At 42.7% G+C, this 21396-nt stretch overlaps 1 protein-coding gene across 2 annotated transcripts in view; it reads left to right on the top strand.

Moving 5' to 3' along the window:
* trappc9 (trafficking protein particle complex subunit 9) overlaps window positions 1-21396 on the top strand; it is a 214056-nt gene that overhangs the window by 99717 nt on the left and 92943 nt on the right. For both annotated transcript variants that reach the window (XM_034307425.2, XM_053236694.1), the window contains 2 exons: window positions 1632-1784; window positions 11442-11560. In XM_034307425.2, coding sequence (XP_034163316.2) covers window positions 1632-1784; window positions 11442-11560 — 272 coding nt within the window. The remainder of the gene's footprint in view (window positions 1-1631; window positions 1785-11441; window positions 11561-21396) is intronic.

Below are 21396 nucleotides of genomic sequence, written 5' to 3'. Positions count from 1 at the left end.
TTAAGATCAGTTATACGTTAATGTTCTGCCACATCCTCTAATGCATTTGTGTGTGTGTGTGTGTGTGTGTGTGTTTAGCTTCTCTCCTGGCTGCATTTTTTAGTTTTTATTACCCGTCTCCAGGTTATGCTTTGACAGCAGATATTTCTGCTTCGTTCCTGAGCTGCAGTGTTTCTGCTGCCTGATATATAACCACCTCTCTGTCACTGAAATATAACCGTGTGTGTCTGTGTGTGTGTGTGTGTGTGTATGTGTGTGTGTGTGTGTGTGTGTGTGATCTTACAGCAAAGTTTATTCAGAGATGCTCACCTTTTTCTACTATAGTTATAAAATGTCATGTCGTATGTCAGTCTCAGTGAAGGAGGCGTGGCCTGTGTATCAGTCTCAGTGAAGGAGGCATGGCTTGTGTATCAGTCTCAGTGAAGGAGGCGTTACTTGTGTATCAGTCTCAGTGAAGGAGGCGTGGCCTGTGTATCAGTCTCAGTGAAGGAGGCGTGGCCTGTGTATCAGTCTCAGTGAAGGAGGCGTGGCCTGTGTATCAGTCTCAGTGAAGGAGGCGTGACTTGTGTATCAGTCTCAGTGAAGGAGGCGTGGCCTGTGTATCAGTCTCAGTGAAGGAGGCGTGGCCTGTGTATCAGTCTCAGTGAAGGAGGCGTGGCCTGTGTATCAGTCTCAGTGAAGGAGGCGTGACTTGTGTATCAGTCTCAGTGAAGGAGGCGTGGCCTGTGTATCAGTCTCAGTGAAGGAGGCGTGGCCTGTGTATCAGTCTCAGTGAAGGAGGCGTGGCCTGTGTATCAGTCTCAGTGAAGGAGGCGTGACTTGTGTATCAGTCTCAGTAAAGGAGGCGTGGCCTGTGTATCAGTCTCAGTGAAGGAGGCGTGGCCTGTGTATCAGTCTCAGTCAAGGAGGCGTGGCTTGTGTATCAGTCTCAGTCAAGGAGGCGTGGCTTGTGTATCAGTCTCAGTGAAGGAGGCGTGGCTTGTGTATCAGTCTCAGTGAAGGAGGCGTGGCTTGTGTATCAGTCTCAGTAAAGGAGGCGTGGCCTGTGTATCAGTCTCAGTGAAGGAGGCGTGGCCTGTGTATCAGTCTCAGTCAAGGAGGCGTGGCTTGTGTATCAGTCTCAGTCAAGGAGGCATGGCTTGTGTATCAGTCTCAGTGAAGGAGGCGTGGCTTGTGTATCAGTCTCAGTGAAGGAGGCACAGCTCTGTAACCACAATTTGTTTTAATTTATTTTAATTTCGAATTTGCACATTAAGCAGGATATTGTAAGCTATTAAAACAAAAACACAAGAACCAATAATAATAATGCATAGAATTAACAATAAATAATACTTTTTGCTTCTTCTCCAAAAGTAATCACTATTTTATGATGAATCTTTGAAAATGCTTGAAGAAATAAAACGAGGAGCTTCCACACAGCCATAAACACTGATTTCAGATCAGGAGTGTGAACGGCTACTCATGAGTCGTTCAGTGATTCCTTCATATCTTACAGTTTCAGTTCAGCAGGTTTTTTCATTCTGAAACCGTCAAAATATTTGCGTGTGCAGTTTTAGTGAAATAATGTTCTGTTCTTAATGCTGCTCTCTCTCTCTCTCTCTCTCTCTCTCTCTCTCTCTCTCTCTCTGTAGAAAAGTTATTTGGGGAGTTTGTGAGCTGGGACATGGATGACGCTCTCTCTCGTCTCCCTCTGAAGCCAGGCCAGGCTCTCACCATCACCGTCAACATCCGAGCCAGGCTGGACTTCTCTGGTCAGGAGAACCTGCTCCAGGACCTAAACGATGGTCATTATGCACACACACACACACACACACACACACACACACACACACACACAAGCCAGACAACATTATAAAAGCCTGGCACACAATCTAGAAGCCAGACACTCACCGAGAGCACTCTAGATACACTCTCCTAGCACAATCTAGACGTATAGAATCCAGACACCCATCTAGAAGCCAAGAATGCAATCTAGAAGCCAAGAATGCAATCTAGAAGCCAAGAATGCAATCTAGAAGCCAGGAATGCAATATAGAAGCCAGACACACAATCTAGAAGCCAGGAATGTGATCTGGAAGCCAGGAACACGATCTAGAAACCAGAGGAACAATCTAGAAGCCAGACACTTACCTAGAGTACTCTAGATGCACTGTCCTAGCACAATCTAAAAGCCCAGCACACAATCAGAAAGCCATGAACACAATCTAGAAGCCAGACACTTACCTAGAGTACTCTAGATGCACTGTCCTAGCACAATCTAAAAGCCCAGCACACAATCAGAAAGCCATGAACACAATCTAGAAGCTGGGCACTTATCTAGAGCAATCCAAATGCACGTTCCTAGAACCCTCTAAAAGCCAAACACACAATCCGGAAGACAGACACAATCTGAAAGCCACTCAGTCACTTTAGAGTATTCCAGTTGCACTGGACATTGGACAGTCTAACCTGGAAGCTGGGCACATATTCTGGAGAGCGTAAACACACACACACACACACACACACACACAAACACACACACACCCTATAGGCCATTCCAGATGCACTTTCCTAACACCGTCTAGAAGCCGGACACACAATCAAGAAAGCAGACACTCAACTAGAGCCTCCAAACTCAATCTTCTAGAATAATCTCGAAACTGGACAAACAGTTTGGAAGCTGGACAAACAATCTGAAACCTGAAACCTGAATGCTCACTCTAGAGCAGGATTCTTCAATCTTATCCAGAAAGGGCCAGCGTGGTTACAGGCTTTCGTTCCAGCCAAGCAAGGGCCACACCTTATTTCACTTGTTTAATCAGTTCATCTTGGTCTCCAACCAACTCTCAAGTGTGTCTCCAATTTAGAAGCCAGATACACACTGTGGAAGCTGGAAGCACAATCTGTCATTTTGACACTCACTCTTGAACCTGGTGCACGCTCTAAGCCTCTTTAACACTAGGAACACTAGAACACACTGGAACCCATGGCTCAGAACTGCAGTATATAACACGCAATATACAACACCTAAAACAAGCAGAAGGCTGTAAGTAAACTTTATTAACAGGACAACGAAAGTCCAATAACAAGGCACACGTGGAAATGGAGGTCTAAAGGTCTTTCCCATGTGTGTGACTCCTCCTGAGAACAGTGTGAATAGTGGAGAGATTTTTAAACACTTTTATCATCTCAAAATGACCCCAAACATCATTTCCTGAGTATACAAGTATGATTTTAAACATTATATGGCATGCTGGAAGAATAGTTTTTAGTGTTAGTACTTTAGTGTTTGTACTTTACTTTAGTTCGGCATTTGAAATGGCACCTTATGACCCGTAGAGCATTTAAGGGATAAAGTTGAGTGCACAGCAGGACGCTGTGACTTTTTTCTCCTTCCTCACTGATCCTTTTCCTGTATGCTAGAAATAGCTTCAGCTCTGATGATATCATTCCTTAACAGGCTAATAAACCCAATGCCCTCGACGGCAGACGTCACCGAGGCTGCGGCTGAATAACTCTGCATGGCTCTGATCTGTATTTCTCTCAGATCCCACTGCGTGATATTAGACTATTGTATATTGGCTGTGTCTCATCACACGCTTACGCGAGGCCTGATCCATGCATTATGCATGTTGTAAGTTATGCTGTTTGGGTACTTTGATCATCTTATTTACTGTTGCAATATGGAAGTGCACTTATGATCCACATAGGGCTTGTTACGGCTTAAAACAGCTGCCTGTTTTGGAGAGCACTGTCTCTTGGGTTTAAAGCTGATTAGTGATTAGCATGGAATCAGAAAGTCATATGTTTAATGCTAGTTAGGATAGGAAGATCAAACTAGCACTTCTGGCTGTTATCCACTGTTGGCCTTGTATAACACTTTGATCTATCTATTATCCTGTCTTTCATTCATCATTAATCCCCAGTTTAGCATAATACTAGTTATGCTAGTTATACTGCATATATGATGGTAACATAGACAATATAGCAATATAGCACAAATCTCAGAAACGTGACATATGGATGACTCAGGATTAGAGCTACTCACAAATGTTTCTGAGAAAAGATTACACTCGAATCATGGTTCAGTAATTCCTGATTGGGGTGGGAGTTGTTCTGTACAGACCATGAGTGTGAATGTTCTTGAATACTGATCTTTGGTGTACGTATTCTGGAGTGATATAGTGGTCTATAGAGTGCTATATGTATCTGGTTTTATCTTCAGTAAACAAAATGTTTTTCTAGACGTATTCTTATATTATTTTCTATTTTACTCACTTTGGTTTAAATGTTCTGCAAGTGTGTTCTGTTGTTTACTGTAAGAGTCTACGATACTGATCTTGAGTACTTGAATATTCGAGAGTAGTGTAATCTAATCTTTGATATGTATGTATATGCTACACTGATCATAAGTTGTATTTTTCCAGAGCAAAATGTTCTCCTAGTGTAGTGTCCTACATTTTGGTTTCTATTTTCTGGAGAATGACACTGATCTTTGGTTTGAAGGTTCCACAGTAGTGTTTGGTTCTCATCCTTGGTTGTTGGGATGTGAGGAGTTTCATGATGACTGCAGGACCTTGTAGACCTCAGGATTTGAGGAGTATGAGCTTGTAGACCTCAGGATGTGAGGAGTAGGAGCTTGAAACCAACAGTATGTGAGGAGTAGGAGCTTGCAGACCTCAGGATGTGAGGAGTAGGAGCTTGTAAACCTCAGGATGTGAGGAGTAGGAGCTTGTAGACCTCAGGATGTGAGGAGTAGGAGCTTGCAGACCTCAGGATGTGAGGAGTAGGAGCTTGTAGACCTCAGGATGTGAGGAGTAGGAGCTTGTAGACCTCAGGATGTGAGGAGTAGGAGCTTGAAACCAACAGTATGTGAGGAGTAGGAGCTTGTAGACCTCAGGATGTGAGGAGTAGGAGCTTGTAGACATCAGGATGTGAGGAGTAGGAGCTTGAAACCAACAGTATGTGAGGAGTAGGAGCTTGCAGACCTCAGGATGTGAGGAGTAGGAGCTTGAAACCAACAGTATGTGAGGAGTAGGAGCTTGCAGACCTCAGAATGGCGAGAGTAGGAGCTTGTAGACATCAGGATGTGAGGAGTAGGAGCTTGCAGACCTCAGAATGGCGCGAGTATGAGAGTAGGAGCTTGTAGACCTCAGAATGGTGAGAGTAGGAGCTTGTAGACCTCAGAATGGCGAGAGTAGCAGATTGTAGACCTCAGAATGGTTAGAGTAGGAGCTTGTAGACCTCAGGATGTGAGGAGTAGGAGCTTGAAACCAACAGTATGTGAGGAGTAGGAGCTTGCAGACTTCAGAATGGTGAGAATAGGAGCTTGTAGACCTCAGAATGTTCTTTGGTTAGTATTGTCTAGGATACTGTTGTGATCTTGGAGTTGTATCTTCTAGAAGTGTATTTTCTAGCGTACCATAGTGATCTTTGGTTTGAACATTCTAGAGTGATATTCTGATGTTAGGTGTGTATTTTCTAGAATACTGTAGTGATCACTGATTATATCTTCGAGAGTAGAGTTCTGACCTTTGGTTTGCGTTTCCATAAATCTATTTATTTAGTATTTATTTAGCATTTATATTTGCTGGAGTACTCTACTGGCCCACATCTTCAGGAGGAAACTCTAATTTCTATTCTAACATAAAAAATAAAGGCAGGTTTAAGAACTGAATAAATGAAACCTTTACGATAGCGATATTGTCCTTGAGCCACACTGTCCTTTGCTTTAGTGTTTTCATGCTGCTGTTTGTAGTGGCTCACGCTGATGACACCAGAGCAAACAGTAATAATGAATGTAGCTTGGGTCATTGCTTCTGACTAATGACAGAGTGGATGACGCACTGTCTACTCATAGAATCACATTCATTTGTTATAAAAGATGAGAACTAAAGCAACAACAGCAGCCCTTTTATCTCAGATAGAGTACTTACAGTGTGAGTGTGTAGAGGGTTCGTCTGTGTGTATAAAAAGATATGTGTGTGTGCAAATGATGTCCAGGTGAGAATAGCTCTGAGTGTGAGAGAGAGATCATGTTATAAAGCCTACATGGTTTATATATATGTGTGTGTGTGTTGTGTGTGTGTGTGTGTGTGTGTTTGTGTGTGCAGAAGTGAATCACCCAGTGAGAGCGATCAGGGCAATGCTGAGAGCTGCACTCGAGGGAACACAGTCAAATGAAGCTTTTATTTGCTCTGTTCACACAGGTTCCATCACTGTGATTTTAGGATCACACACAGTCTCACACACGCACAAAACCCCATTTTCCTCCTGCTTTTCCCCAAGAGTGTTTGTCTGTGTTAGTGGCAGATTTTTTTTTTTTGTGAGTCTCATGATGATTGAAGGACCTTATAGACCTCAGAATGTGAGGAGTAGGAGCGTGAAGCCATCAGTATGTGAGGAGTAGGAGCTTGTAGAGCTCAGAATGATGTGAGTAGGAGCTTGTAGAACTCGGAATGGTGGGAGTAGGAGCTTGCAGACCTCAAATAGTGGGAGTATGAGCTTGTAGAACTCAGATTGGTGGGATAGGAGCTTGTAGACCTCAGAACGATGTGAGTAGGAGCTTGTAGAACTCAGATTGGTGGGATAGGAGCTTGTAGACCTCAGAACGATGTGAGTAGGAGCTTGTAGAACTCAATATGTGAGGAGTAGGAGCTTGTAGACCTCAGAATGGTGGGATAGGAGCTTGTAGACCTCAGAACGATGTGAGTAGGAGCTTGTAGAACTCAATATGTGAGGAGTAGGAGCTTGTAGACCTCAGAATGGTGGGATAGGAGCTTGTAGACCTCCAAATAGTGGGAGTAGGAGCTTGTAGAACTCAGAATGATGGGAGTAGGAGCTTGTAGAACTCAATATGTGAGGAGTAGGAGCTTGCAGACCTCAGAATGGTGGGATAGGAGCTTGTAGACCTCAGAACGATGTGAGTAGGAGCTTGTAGAACTCAGATTGGTGGGATAGGAGCTTGTAGACCTCAGAACGATGTGAGTAGGAGCTTGTAGAACTCAATATGTGAGGAGTAGGAGCTTGTAGACCTCAGAATGGTGGGATAGGAGCTTGTAGACCTCCAAATAGTGGGAGTAGGAGCTTGTAGACCTCAGAACGATGTGAGTAGGAGCTTGTAGACCTCCAAATAGTGGGAGTAGGAGCTTGCAGACCTCAGAATGATGGGAGTAGGAGCTTGTAGACCTCAAAATAGTTGGAGTAGGAGCTTGTGGACCTCAGAATGGCAAGAGTAGGAGCTTGTAGACCTCAGAATGATGGGAATAGGAGCTTGTAGACCTCAGAATGGTGAGAGTAGGAGCTTGTAGACCTCCAAATAGTGGGAGTAGGAGCTTGTAGACCTCAGAATGATGGGAGTAGGACCTTGTAGACCTCAATATGTGAGGAGTAGGAGCTTGCAGACCTCAGAATGGTGGGAGTAGGAGCTTGTAGAACTCAGAGTGGTGAAAGTAGGAGCTTGTAGACCTCAGAATAATGGGAGTAGGAGCTTGTAAACCTCAGAATAGTGAGAGTAGGAGCTTGTAGACCTCAGAATGGTGAGAGTAGGAGCTTGTAGAACTCAGAATGATGAGAGTAGGAGCTTGTAGACCTCAGAATGATGGGAGTGGGAGCTTGTAGACCTCAGAATGGTGAGAGTAGGAGCTTGTAGAACTCAGAATGATGGGAGTAGGAGCTTGTAGACCTCAGAATGGTGAGAGTAGGAGCTTGTAGAACTCAGAATGATGGGAGTGGGAGCTTGTAGACCTCAGAATGGTGAGAGTAGGAGCTTGTAGAACTCAGAATGATGGGAGTAGGAGCTTGTAGACCTCAGAATGGTGAGAGTAGGAGCTTGTAGAACTCAGAATGATGAGAGTAGGAGCTTGTAGACCTCAGAATGATGGGAGTGGGAGCTTGTAGACCTCAGAATGGTGAGAGTAGGAGCTTGTAGAACTCAGAATGATGGGAGTAGGAGCTTGTAGACCTCAGAATGGTGAGAGTAGGAGCTTGCAGCCTTCAGGATGATTCTTCACACGGTATTAGTTAATGTGTGTGTCCTGTGTACACTATGCATATGTATCAGTGTGTAGAGCGTGCAAGGTTTGTGTACACACAGTACATGTGTGTGTCGACAGCTGTGCATGCTCTTTATGTGGTTTTGTGTACAGTTTGTGTTGACTTTTGCTCTTCCATTTGTGCAGCTGGACCGGTTATTGTAGGCTCCAGTTTTAATTTTACTGAGGTCTCCTATAGCACTATAAGTGTGTGTGTGTGTGTGTGTGTGTGTATGTGTGTGTGTGTGCACGTGTGTAGTCCATTGTGCTGTATATGATAAGGCCACACACTCTAATGGAGCTCCTGGCTGCAGTGTGTGTTATTTACAGTTTGCTTATGATGAGATCCACCCAGCTCTTTATGGATCTTTCTATTTCAGAACTGATGGACAGATAGAGAGAGACAGACAGAGATATATAATTGCTTTGGCAATACTGTAAAGAAAGACAAGTCACAGCAATAAAGCAAACGGCAGACTGGATTTGAGCGAGGGAGAGAAGGATGGAAGAAGACGGGAGGAGTAATGGTGTAACGAATGGGCTCGTCTGTTCTGCCTCTCTCAGAGAGTTATGTGTGTTTTTAATACACACTGTTCCCTCCACTCACTTCTGATCATTCTGATCTCATCACTCACTCCTCCTCTTTCTCTCTCTCTCTCTATCTCTCTGTATATATCTGTCTGTTTTTATCAACTCTAGCTTTACATTTACATTCTCTACTCTGCCTTTTTCTGGCCATAACTTCCCTCACTTTCTCTTTCCCAATTTTGCCTGTTTTTGAGTGTATATTTCTCTTCATCTCCTCCACTTTATCTGTTTCTTTTTTTCACACATATTTGAAAAGATTTTATGTGCTTTTTGTCAAGATGTTGTTCAGGCAGGGGAAAGTCGTGGTAGTGTATCTAAAAGGCCTGCAAACGTTCACATATTTTGCGTAGGAGCTCTGCATTTCAGCACTGTAGTATGAATTACCACTCAGAAATACAGCAAAAGAGCTTTCTTTTTTTTTTTTTTTTTAAATAGAGGATGTTGAGTTCATTAATGTAAGATGCAATCTTTCAGTGTAGGTTTAACTTAGCCAGCATTAACAGTTTACATGTATTCACTAGGGATGCGCTGGCACTTTCAGTTTTTGGCCGAAAAAAGCTGAAAATTTTGACTGGAAAAAAAAAAAAGAGATGAAATCGCCTTACACGCAAGTATCAAATCTAACACTTCACAAATGATTTTCATGACAATGATAATTGGAATGGGATTAAAAACCCTCCTTGTTTCTTTGCTCTCCTGCTTCGGTCAGCGCTCAGATGCTTACAAACAGTTTGAGCAGATCAGCAGTGAAAAATGTCGGCCGTGTGGAAATTGTCGATTTGTAAAAGGACTACATCGAAACTGTTGTGTTAAGTTTCTTTTATTACTCTTTATTGCAATTTAAACACCACTTCAACAGGACTACATCTTATTCTTTTTCAGGGTTGAGCTACAATGCAGCAGGTCATGGGGTTTTAGGAACCGGCTCTCAGTGTAGTCCAGGCAGGAATTTAGTGTACAGATACAGCATACACAACAAGACAAAGTGCAACCAGGATATTGTTAAACTAATGAGAACAATAAGCAAGGCCAAATCACAAGAACCTGTGCAGTCCAAAAACTAAGGAAAGAACAGGACTGATCTTATAGTCTACATAATCTCTGGCTATTACACAAAAATGGAAGGAAACACAGTTTTTCTAAATGGTTATTTCAAGCCTCCAGCTCACAAAAAGTGAGTCAAAATTACAGGACAATCACAGACCTGGCAACCATGGAGTCTACCCAATCCACCCTCAATCCCTTTCTGTGTTTTTTGTTTTGTTTTAGATTTATAATGAAGGTATAAATGGTAGCAACCAAAACGTAAGACTATTGTTTTTATTTGTAGCATATTTCATACACACAGATTGCTTTATATAGGCAGATTTTCAATTACGTCATCTGAAGGTTGAAAATAAGAAAATGAAATTAAACATAGAGTTTAATTGAAAATCAATTAAGAAGAATTAAGACAGTTGAACACCATTTAAGAAAGCTGATTGTCCTGCACATCTGAGATCTTCTGGGTATTCAGCTAAATGACTGGTTATGATGCTATGCTCTAATAAACTAGTTAAGATAATAGTTTGGTAAAGTATAAAGCATATATTATATAATATAATCACAAATACGCAGCATATAATCCATAATATCCTGATGTGTAATTGTAGAACCCTGGTGTGTGAGGGTGTGGAGGAAGACTCGAGAGACAGGTGGAATCGTAACTGAGCTCGAGGTTCATGTTTATTCAGCCTGAGCTTTTCAGCGCACTTTCAAAACTCTACAGAACACAACACAAAACTCGCGGCTTTCGCTCCGTCAAGTTCAAGTTCACGCTTCTTGGCATGTGTGTGTGTGTGTGTGTGTGTGTGTTTGTGTGTGTATCTCTCGCCAGTTTTGCCAAGCGGTCTCGCACTGTGTCTCTCTCTTGCTCGCAAGTTACGGGAAAAACTGAAAGCTCAAGGAGACACAAATAAGTAGACTGCCAGTAATAAGACACAGGTGAGAATCATCACGTGTTACCTGAAGGTTCGTCCCGCCTCCTCTCCGTCCACAGCTGACGCTCGACCACGCCCCCGCCGCAACAGTAATATATAAGAAATCTCATTCACTTTCCCCCATATTCTAGGACCAAACTGGAGGAAAACAGTGATTTATTTTACTTAAACAACTCGCCATGAAGTGCTGTTCTATATAACGTATATAAAACCTCTCCTTAACTCAGTGAAAAACAAAAATGCATCAATCTCAAAAATGAGGGAATTCTGTGGTTTTTGTGGGAACTTTGATTTCTGCATTTACCCTGCCGTCTGCATTCTCACAATCAGAACGATCTCTTTTCTGTAGCTTATGTGGTTCCTGAGTTATCAGCCCGAGAAATAGAGAGCAAAAAATGGGTTGAAATTGTGTTCACTCGGTTCTGAGGGTTCGCTGAGCGAGTGTGTGTGCTGAGGCGTTGCGTACAGCTGCTCATTTCCTCTCAGCGCTGCGTGACGTGCGTTTGTGTAGCCCCTTAACCCTCCCCACTGACTTCAGTGCCCCTGCGTCATTTCACTCTGCGTGTGTGTGTGTGTGTGTGTATGTGTGTGTATGTGTGTGTATGTGTGTGTGTGTGTATGTGTGTGTATGTGTGTGTATGTGTGTGTGTGTGTGTGTGTGTGTTGTGTGTATGCAAATGTTCCACTAGTCAACAGTAGACACCTCAGGAATGTGAATGAGTTTAAAAAAAAAGCTCACAGCTAAGATGTGACCTTTTTCAGTCCATTCCTGTGCGTTATGCCGGATATGCCTTTGATGTGTGATGTGTGTGTGTGTGTGTGTGTGTGTGTGTGTGTGTGTGTGTGTGTGTGTGTGTTTCAGATGGTATCAGTGTGACTGGACTGCCCATCTCCAGCCCTCTGAGACAGGTCCTGAAGCCCCGCCCAGAAAACAAGCAAGTCAACTCCGACACCAACAAGAGCGAATACAACCAGGTGAAGGTAGGACACGTCCCAATTCACCACCACTGCTACACTACACTACACTACACCACCACTACTACACTACACTACACTACACCACTACTACACTACACTACACTACACTACACCACTAGTACACTACACTACACTACACTACACGACCTCACTCTCACTGTATTACATCAAACATCATGTTTAGCACTGTAACAGAAGAAACAGTCCTGTTTGATGGACTACAAGAGACAAAATTCAGAAAAAGAGTCTTCCATTAATAATCACAGATATAACAGGGTGTAGCGTCTTATATATATATATGTTTATTGCCTGCTTTATTTTTATTGCTGGTCTAAGGTTTTTTTTTTTTTTTTTACACAAATACTTGTGTCTAAATTCAGAACCAGTTCTAGGTTCATTTGTGGGCGGAGCTCCGAGTCTCAGGTTTGTGTTCACATAAAAAGAATTCTTTCCGAACCACGGACTGATTGTGCAATTCCATACGTCTTTTTCCTTCAGAACCATCGAAGAATTTCACAATAGCATACGTTACTTTCCTTCTAAACGGTGGATCAATTTCGCAATTCCATATGTCAAATTTGTGCAAAATGGTAGGCACTAGATTCATGTGTTTTTTTTTTTTTTGTTTTTTTTGAACAAGGCTCTGGCCTTGTATAAGATGATTTTTATTATTTTTTAAAATTATTTCTTTTTTTTCATAGTGTATTTATAGCAATGTCCTCAGTGCGAACGCCATAAAGATGAACTTATTACAGTAACATTGCTCCAAACCTATGAAAGTGTGTTTTTATTGTGTTAAGCCTAAACTTACATACAACTTACATATACATATAAACTGTACATAATAGTTATGGGTCATTTCTTCTGCTGACCTTCCCATCTTTCTCAATGAAATGCATATTTTCAAGCCTGCTGCTGGACTTTTTTTTTTTTTCAACTTCAACTGTTTGAGAGAAGCCTCCAAGTTGAAGCTGCACATAAAAAACATAAAAAAAAACTGCACATAAAAAGCAATTTTCAGTTTTTAGAAGTAGTGGCCATTTGCGGTTGCTTCATATATATAAAATACAGTCCTTTCTCCTCCACTTTCCCTTTCCCTGCCATCGGAAAACCTGAACGAGGGAGCATTTACACTCCACCAGAAGTGCTGAATTCTGTCTAAAAAAAAAAAAAAAAGAAAAACTTGAGTGTGAACACGACTTTATTTCACAATCTGCTCATCTGTCAATCAGCTTCAGTGGGCAGGATCTGCTATTATTATTGGTGTATGAAAGAAAATTCGTTCGTCCATCCTTTCATCATGGATCATTTAAAAAAAAAAAAAACATCCAACCATCTAGCAATGCCGAGAACTTCCTACTCGAGGTTTATAAACCTAGGCATAGGCCTATTTGTACATTTATACATTTAGCTAGCTAACATTCAGTGAACCTGTGAAACCTGTGGCTAGCATACATTTTTTTATTGAAGCGTTAACATTAATGTGAATATACGTGCTGTTAACTTGAACATAAATATATGGTGTGTGTGTGTGAGAGAGATAAAGAGAGAATTAGACAGGAATAAAACACTAATGGAGGGAGAAAGAAACAGATCGACTCTGAAAATGGTGAAAGAGAATAGAGAGAGAGGAGGAGTAAAGAGAATACAAAAGAAAATGAAGGCTGAGATAGAGAGAGAAGATGAAGAGAGATAAAGGAGGTAAGATGTGAGAGACACAGTGATGGACAAACAAGAGTTAGACGGCTAAGAAAGGAAAAGAAGAAGGTTTTTAGTAAGACTGATGAAATGAAGGGATCAAGAGAGTAAGAGTGAAAAAAGATGGACAGATGAGAAAGGGATTAAAAGAGAACGAGTGAGAGAGATGGATAGATGAGAACAGGGAGAGAGAAAGGGAGGCAGGGTTAGAGAAGATGAGATCATCGTGAGAAAAAAAGAAAGTGAGATGAATCAAGGAGTAGTGTATGAGAGATTAACAGAGAGATGGACAGATGAGATAAGAGAGATAAAGAGAGATGAAAAGAGGACAAAGGTGACAGAGAAGGAGTTGGGTCATTTTAATGCTGTATGATAGTATCAGAGTGATTATGTGCGTGAGCAGACATGTAATGGACAAACAGGACGTCCTGTCCCATAACCGCACACACACACACACACACACACACACACACACACACTGACTCAGACTGTCTCAGTCAGCAGGGCTGCACTTGTCCTCACTGCCCTCGTCCCTTTCTTTTTCTTTTCTTCCTCTGGCTGATTGGTCAGATGTTAAAGTTTCCTCCATCAGCATGTCTTTGTCCTCAGAGTGACCTGTAATCATTTTCTAGAATGTCTCAGCCAATCACGAGCGTTTCTGAGAAATGCCACGTAATGTTGTTTTCTATTAAACACCAGTGACAGTGAGACAGTGAGGGTGGAGACGTCACTGACATGGTGTCATGATGTGGTGAGATGATGCTTATGGTGGATCCACTGACCCAGTACACGGCCTAGAAAAGCTAGATCAGTATTGGCCTGGACTTTCTAGAACATTTTAGACCTCATACTAAACACCCAGGCACACTCTTAGGCTAATCGAGACCCCTGATGCACAACGGCAGCACCAGGCGAACATACCAGAAACCCAGACACGCTCTCTAGAATATTCTAGACCCATTGTAGACCCCTGACACAAAAAGTTGAACTAGAAATATCTAGAATATTCTAGACCCCTGATGCACAATGGCATCAGAAGACAAACGTACCAGAAACCCAGATACGCTCTTTCGAATACTCTAGACCAATTTTAGACCCCTGATACACAAAGTTAAACCAGACACACATACGAGAAATATCTAGAATATTCTAGACTCCTGATACCCAATGGCAGTACCAGACGAATATATGAGAAACCGAGACACGCTCTCTAGAATATTCTAGACCCATTTTAGACCACTGATACACAAAGTTAAACCAGGCACACATACCAGAAATATCTAGAATAGTCTAGACCCATTTTAGACCACTGACACAAAAGGTTGAACCAGAAATCTCTAGAATATTCTAGACTCCTGATACACAATGTCGAAGCCAGACACACATACCTGAAATCTCTCGAATATTCTGAACCACTGATGGACAATATTGAAGCCAGATGCACATACGATTAATCCAGACATACTATCTAGAATATTCTAAATCCTTCATGTACAGTGACAACCAGACAGACATACCTGAAACAAATACCAGAAATCTCTGGAATGTTCAAGACACCTAAACACAATGTCAAAACCAGATGCACGTACCAGAAATATCTAGAATATTCTAGACCCCTGATGTTCTACGTTTAACCCCTTACATAGAACAGCTCTAGATTCCTGATGCGGAAAATGGAATGGAGATGCACACACTGTTAGCTTAAAGAAGCCAGACATGCTATCTAGAACGCTATGCAACCCAGGACATGAACTTTCTGGAAGCCAGTTGCACACTCCTAAACATTTTCAAAGCCCAGACTCACTTTCTTAAACATTTTAGAAGAGTGGTAGACTCTCCAGAACATTCTAGATACCCTCTTTAGCATGTCATCTAAGTTGGAAAGTCTTAGAATTGTAATAAATAAGTTTGCGATTATAGGAGTTTTATTGATGATTTTGGAATAATTCTGTTATTACAGTGTGATGAGTTGTTCATGTGCAACTGGAGGTTCTGTCAGTTCTGTCAGTTCTGTCGTCATGCTGCCGATACGAGCTCACGCCGTATCCTGATGTGATTTATAATCAAGAGATTGGTTTGTTTACTGTCGTCTGGAGCATGTCGAGTAAATTAGAAACAAGCCCGTCGTGTGATGAGCATGAACGGGCCGATGACTGCGGCTGGTGTGAAGTGGAGATGCGTGCGTCATTAGGGCGTAGAGACTCGAGGGTGTTCCTATCACACCAGAGAGAGAGAGAGAGAGAGAGAGACTCACCCACTATTGCAGAGTCAATTCTTTTCAATAATGTTAATCTGTCTGCACATGAACTCTCACCCTCTTAATACACACACACACACATACATACACACACACATACAGAGAGTTCCACATATATTGATGGGTCAGCATGCTCCTGAAGTGAACAGCCGGAGCAGCACTGGTTCATTTACACAGCGAGGAAAAGAACGAGAGAGAGAGTGAGGATTGTATTGGCTTTGTGCTATTTTTAGCCTGTAGTGCTTGGAGAGCAGCTTCACACACAGATGCTGAGCCAGATAAAGCACACTTACAGAGGAGGGAGAGAGCGACAGATGGAGAGGGAAGAATAGAGAGAGATGTCAAAGAAGGAATATAGGTGAAAATGGAGAAAAAGAGACAGGACATAAACAAAGAAATATACTCTATAAAAGAAAACATAATTAAAAAAAACAAAGAGATGCACAGTAATAATGTGTATCTCTCCTTCTGAGCACAAAGAGGCCACGCCTCCTTCACTGAGACTGACATGTACAGAGGCCACGCCTCCTTCACTGAGACTGACATGTACAGAGGCCACGCCTCCTTCACTGAGACTGAGAGAGATATTTATATTTATAGATATGTGGAATATTTATAGCTCATTAATGCTAAGAGCAGATAATTCAGCTGCTGTGTGTTTGTGTGTGTGTGTGTGTGTGTGTGTGTGCGCGAGCACTCGTGTGTGCTAAAATCAAATATGCATCTATAAGTCAGGCTGTGTATCATTTAAAAAGATCAGTAGGATCAGGACGCCCCTGTGCAAAGCATTCTGGGAAATGAGGCTGCATACACAGTTATACAGGCAGAGCCTCGACGAATATAAGGGGTGTGTGTGTGTGTGTGCGTGTGTGTGTGTGTGTGAGAGAAAGAGAGAGAGAGAGAGTGAGAGGAGCAGGATTATTATAATTAATGAACAATAAAACTAAAAACTATTACTTAAATAAATAAGTATATAATAATAAAACTAAACAAAAAAGTAGAAAAATTACTCTCAGCAGTAATGAAATACAAAACGAAAATGATAGAAAAGTGTGTTCATTTTAATTTTCTCTAGCAGCACTTGCAGGATATTAATTCTAGTTTAGCACCAAAATGGCCGAGTCTCTGTTTTAAGAGATTCAAGAGATTCAAACCCCCTTTTTAATGAGGTTTAGTGAGGATTTAAAAATCTTCACAATCTCTACACCTACAATTATCCTAAAACGCAACTAAATCCCAGATAAGATGTTTCTAAAAAGCCAAAATGAATGCTAAAAATGAGCGAAAACAGAACCAAATTCTAAATAAGAACTGAAAATAATCTAAATTGCAAAACATTAAACAGGAATAACAGCATAAAGGTTTACGAGCAAATGTGCGTGTATGAGCACCGATACAGTCTGTACATTTATCATACACGTAAAGGAAGTAATTTAACATGATATTATAATAAATCAAATCAGCGTGTTTTGCATGATGTGATTGTTGAAGATAATGAGATGGATGTGGAAGTGCTGAATAAGCTCATATGTACAGTCAGGGCTGTAATCAGTCAGTCTGCAGTAATGACGTGTTTATACAGCACAGCTGAGTTCCGGTTAAAAATGGCAAACTTTGTAAAGTGTATCACTGAAGGAGACGTGACCTGTTATACAGTTGGGCTCAAAAGGTTATATACGTCTTGCAGAATCAGCAAAAATATTAATAATTTAAAAAAATAAGAGTGATCATAATTTCTTTTTAATTTAGTACTGTTCTGAATAAGCTATTTCACATAACAGATATATACATCTAGTCCACAAGACACAATAATAACTGAATTTAAACAAATGAACCAGTTCAAAGGTTTACACACACTTGATTCTTAATACTGTGTGTGTTACCTGGATGATCAACGACTGTTTTTATGTTTTGTGATAGTTGTTCATGAGTCCCTTGTTTGTCCTGAGCAGTTAAACTGCCCACTGTTCTTCAGAAAAATCCTCCAGCTCCTGCACATTCTCAGGTTTTCCAGCATCTTCTGCATATTTGACCCCTTTTCAACAGCAGCTATATGAGGACTGAGGGACTCGAGCACAGCTATTACAAAAGGTGCAAACATTCACTGATGCTCAAGAAGGCAACACGGTACATTAAGAACCAGGGGGGCGTAAACTTTTGAACAGGATGATCAGTGTAAATTATTAATATTTTGTTTAAAGATCTCCCTTCAGAAGCTACATAACATATTTACGTTTCCCAGAAGACAAAATAATAACAATTTACACCGATCATCCTGTTCAAAAGTTTACACCCCCCTGGCACTTAATGTATTGTGTTGCCTTCTTGATCTTTTTTTTTTTTTCTTCACTCAAAACATCTTTTACACGTCATTCACGTGACCTTGAACCTGAACCTTTTTTTTTTTTTTTTTTTTTGCTGAGATTTCATCCGGCGCTTCTGTAATGTGTTAGACAACCCAGTTTATATACATCACACTGTAATAAACCTCTTACATAATTAATGAAGTACTTTATACAGACACACACACACACACACACACACACAGCTAATTTATGGTCCCTTTGTAGTGCTTCTCAATCGCCATGCCTACAGTCGTACTAGCATTATTCATTATTGACTTGTGTGTCTCCGCCCTTCCTTCTATAACACACACGCACACACACACACACACACACACCTATCAGTCCACTAAAAGCGTCATTTTACACTCCACTGCTTCTGCGGTGGAGACCTTTTGGCATTCAGTGAAGCGTGAAGCCACGCAACTGCCCTCTGTGTGTGTGTGTGTGTGTGTGTGTGTGTGTGTTCGTATTCAGGAAGTCCTCAGTCTGCACCCGGGGGCCAGAGAATAACCGCAATACATCATCACACAGATGAGCTGCCAGAGCCAGATCTCTCTCTCTCTCTCTCACACACACACACACACACACACACTAGACACACACACACTAGACACACACTTTATGCACTACCACTTAGACTAATCTACTTCGTAATTTAATAGAATAGAGAAGAACAGCACAGGCAATAATAATAATAATAATAATAATAATAATAATTTTAAAGTCTTATTTCTTTCTTTATTTAGACATTTGTTGTTGTTGTCAAAATGTATAATTATAAAATTATAAAACAGTTATAATGCAGATGTTCAGTCTTTAAAACACTGCTATGCACATGAGTATACACACACACACACACACACACACACACACACACACACTGTACTCATCATCCTGCTGCCAAGACGACCTGTTCTCTAATGAGTGACCATCTGGAGAGGCTGCCCTGAACAGCCCTGTGTGTGTGTGTGTGTGTGTGTGTGTGTTGGACAGTATTATTCATATAAAACTGAGCATAATAAATTACACACACACACACACACACACACATACACATACTTGCTGATTAGGATTCTATTCTTGTATTTACTGTGCATGCGTGCGTGCGTGCGTGTGTGTGTGTGTGTGTGTGTGTGAGAGAGAGAGAGAGAGAGAGAGAGAGTGTGTGTGTGGGTCACTGAGATCTCGATCACAGTGCAGACGAGCTTGTAAAACACAGTGAGGGTGATGTGTGAGAGCAGTGGAGTGCTAGCGCTCTCCCCTGTGTGCAGAAATGGAGGTGCTGTAGCGTGATTAATCCCTACTCTACTTTATCCTACTTTACTCTACTTTACTCTACTTTACTCTACCCCATGCTAAACAGTTGTGCTATAGAGCCCTGAGTGAGGCATGTCACGCTGACATCAGAGAGGATGCAGAAACATAGCAGAATGGGAAAAGTCTTCATGAGCACATTTGTTTTTACTGTGTACTATTAAATCAGACACTTTCCCAAGATGGCTGCTGTTACAGACAGTCAGGAGGAATGACTGGTCCGAGGAGCTCCGTTTTTGCAGCTCCACTTTCATCTCAGCTAAGTAGCTAACTATCACATCAGTGAACTAGCTAAGAATTTAATAGGCTTAACTTGCTAGTTAGCTAACATGCTTAATTTATTGCTTTAACAAACTTACGTAACTCACCTAAAATCTACATTAAGAAGCGAGCTAGCTAACGCTAGATATCTAGGACACGTTTAGCTAGCTAACTTTGTCCAGCTTTGTACAAATGAGTTTTTGACGTCTGTTTGCACAGCACTTTGACTTTTGACTTTGACATGATGTACTCGATGTTGTAATCATAAAACATTACATTGCACATAAACAATAATGTTGTAATCATCACGAGACTCGTCTGTTTTCAATTCCTCTCAGAGTTTCTAGTGTGCACTAAACTACTATACTCAACTCTAACATACTCTATACTCTATACCACTGCCTTACTTTACTGTGTTACTCTCCTCCTCACACCTCCTTCCTCCTCCTGCTGACTGAGAGAGATGAGCTAGAGGAGGAGAGATGAGCGAGAGGAGGTGAGGAGTGGAGGAGAGATGAGTGAGATGAGGTGAGAAGGAGAGATGAGTGAGAGGAGGTGAGATGAGCGAGAGGAGTTGAGGAGTGGAGGAGAGATGAGTGAGAGGAGGTGAGAAAGAGAGATGAGCGAGAGGAGGTGAGGAGTGGAGAGATTAGCGAGAGGAGGTGAGGAGTGGAGAGATGAGCGAGAGGAGGTGAGGAGTGGAGAGATGAGTGAGAGGAGGTGAGCAGTGGAGAGATGAGCGAGAGGAGGTGAGGAGTGGAGGAGAGATGAGTGAGATGTGAGATGTGAGATGAGTGAGATGAGGTGAGAGAGAGATGAGCGAGAGGAGGTGAGGAGGAGAGATGAGTGAGATAAGCGGGAGGAGGTGAGGAGTGGAGGAGTGATGAGTGAGATGAGCGGGAGGAGGTGAGGAGTGGAGAGATGAGCGAGAGGAGGTGAGGAGTGGAGGAGAGATGAGTGAGATGAGCGGGAGGAGGTGAGCAGTGGAGAGATGAGCGAGAGGAGGTGAGGAGTGGAGAGCTGAGCAAAAGGAGATGAGGAGTGGAGGAGAGATGAGTGAGATGAGTGGGAGGAGGTGAGCAGTGGAGGAGAGCTGAGCGAGAGGAGGTGAGGAGTGGAGAGATGAGCGGGAGGAGGTGAGGAGTGGAGAGATGAGCGGGAGGAGGTGAGGAGTGGAGAGCTGAGCGAGAGGAGGTGAGCAGTGGAGGAGAGCTGAGCGAGAGGAGGTGAGCAGTGGAGGAGAGATGAGCGGGAGGAGGTGAGCAGTGGAGAGATGAGCGAGAGGAGGTGAGGAGTGGAGGAGAGATGAGTGAGCTGAGCGGGAGGAGGTGAGGAGTGGAGGAGAGATGAGCGAGAGGAGGTGAGGAGTGGAGGAGAGATGAGCGAGAGGAGGTGAGCAGTGGAGGAGAGATGAGCGGGAGGAGGTGAGCAGTGGAGAGATGAGCGAGAGGAGGTGAGGAGTGGAGGAGAGATGAGTGAGCTGAGCGGGAGGAGGTGAGGAGTGGAGGAGAGATGAGCGAGAGGAGGTGAGGAGTGGAGGAGAGATGAGCGAGAGGAGGTGAGGAGTGGAGGAGAGATGAGCGAGAGGAGGTGAGGAGTGGAGGAGAGATGAGCGGGAGGAGGTGAGCAGTGGAGGAGAGATGAGCGAGAGGAGGTGAGGAGTGGAGGAGAGATGAGTGAGCTGAGCGGGAGGAGGTGAGGAGTGGAGGAGAGATGAGCGAGAGGAGGTGAGGAGTGGAGGAGAGATGAGTGAGCTGAGCGGGAGGAGGTGAGCAGTGGAGGAGAGATGAGCGAGAGGAGGTGAGCAGTGGAGGAGAGATGAGTGGGAGGAGGTGAGCAGTGGAGGAGAGATGAGCGAGAGGAGGTGAGCAGTGGAGAGATGAGTGAGAGGAGGTGAGGAGTGGAGGAGAGATGAGTGAGCTGAGCGGGAGGAGGTGAGGAGTGGAGGAGTGGAGGAGAGATGA

This window comes from Pangasianodon hypophthalmus, chromosome 9, assembly GCF_027358585.1.
Source record: "Pangasianodon hypophthalmus isolate fPanHyp1 chromosome 9, fPanHyp1.pri, whole genome shotgun sequence".
Lineage (NCBI taxonomy): Eukaryota > Metazoa > Chordata > Actinopteri > Siluriformes > Pangasiidae > Pangasianodon > Pangasianodon hypophthalmus.
The sequence above is the reverse complement of the archived record's forward strand: the minus strand, read 5'-3'. Positions and strand labels throughout refer to the sequence as shown.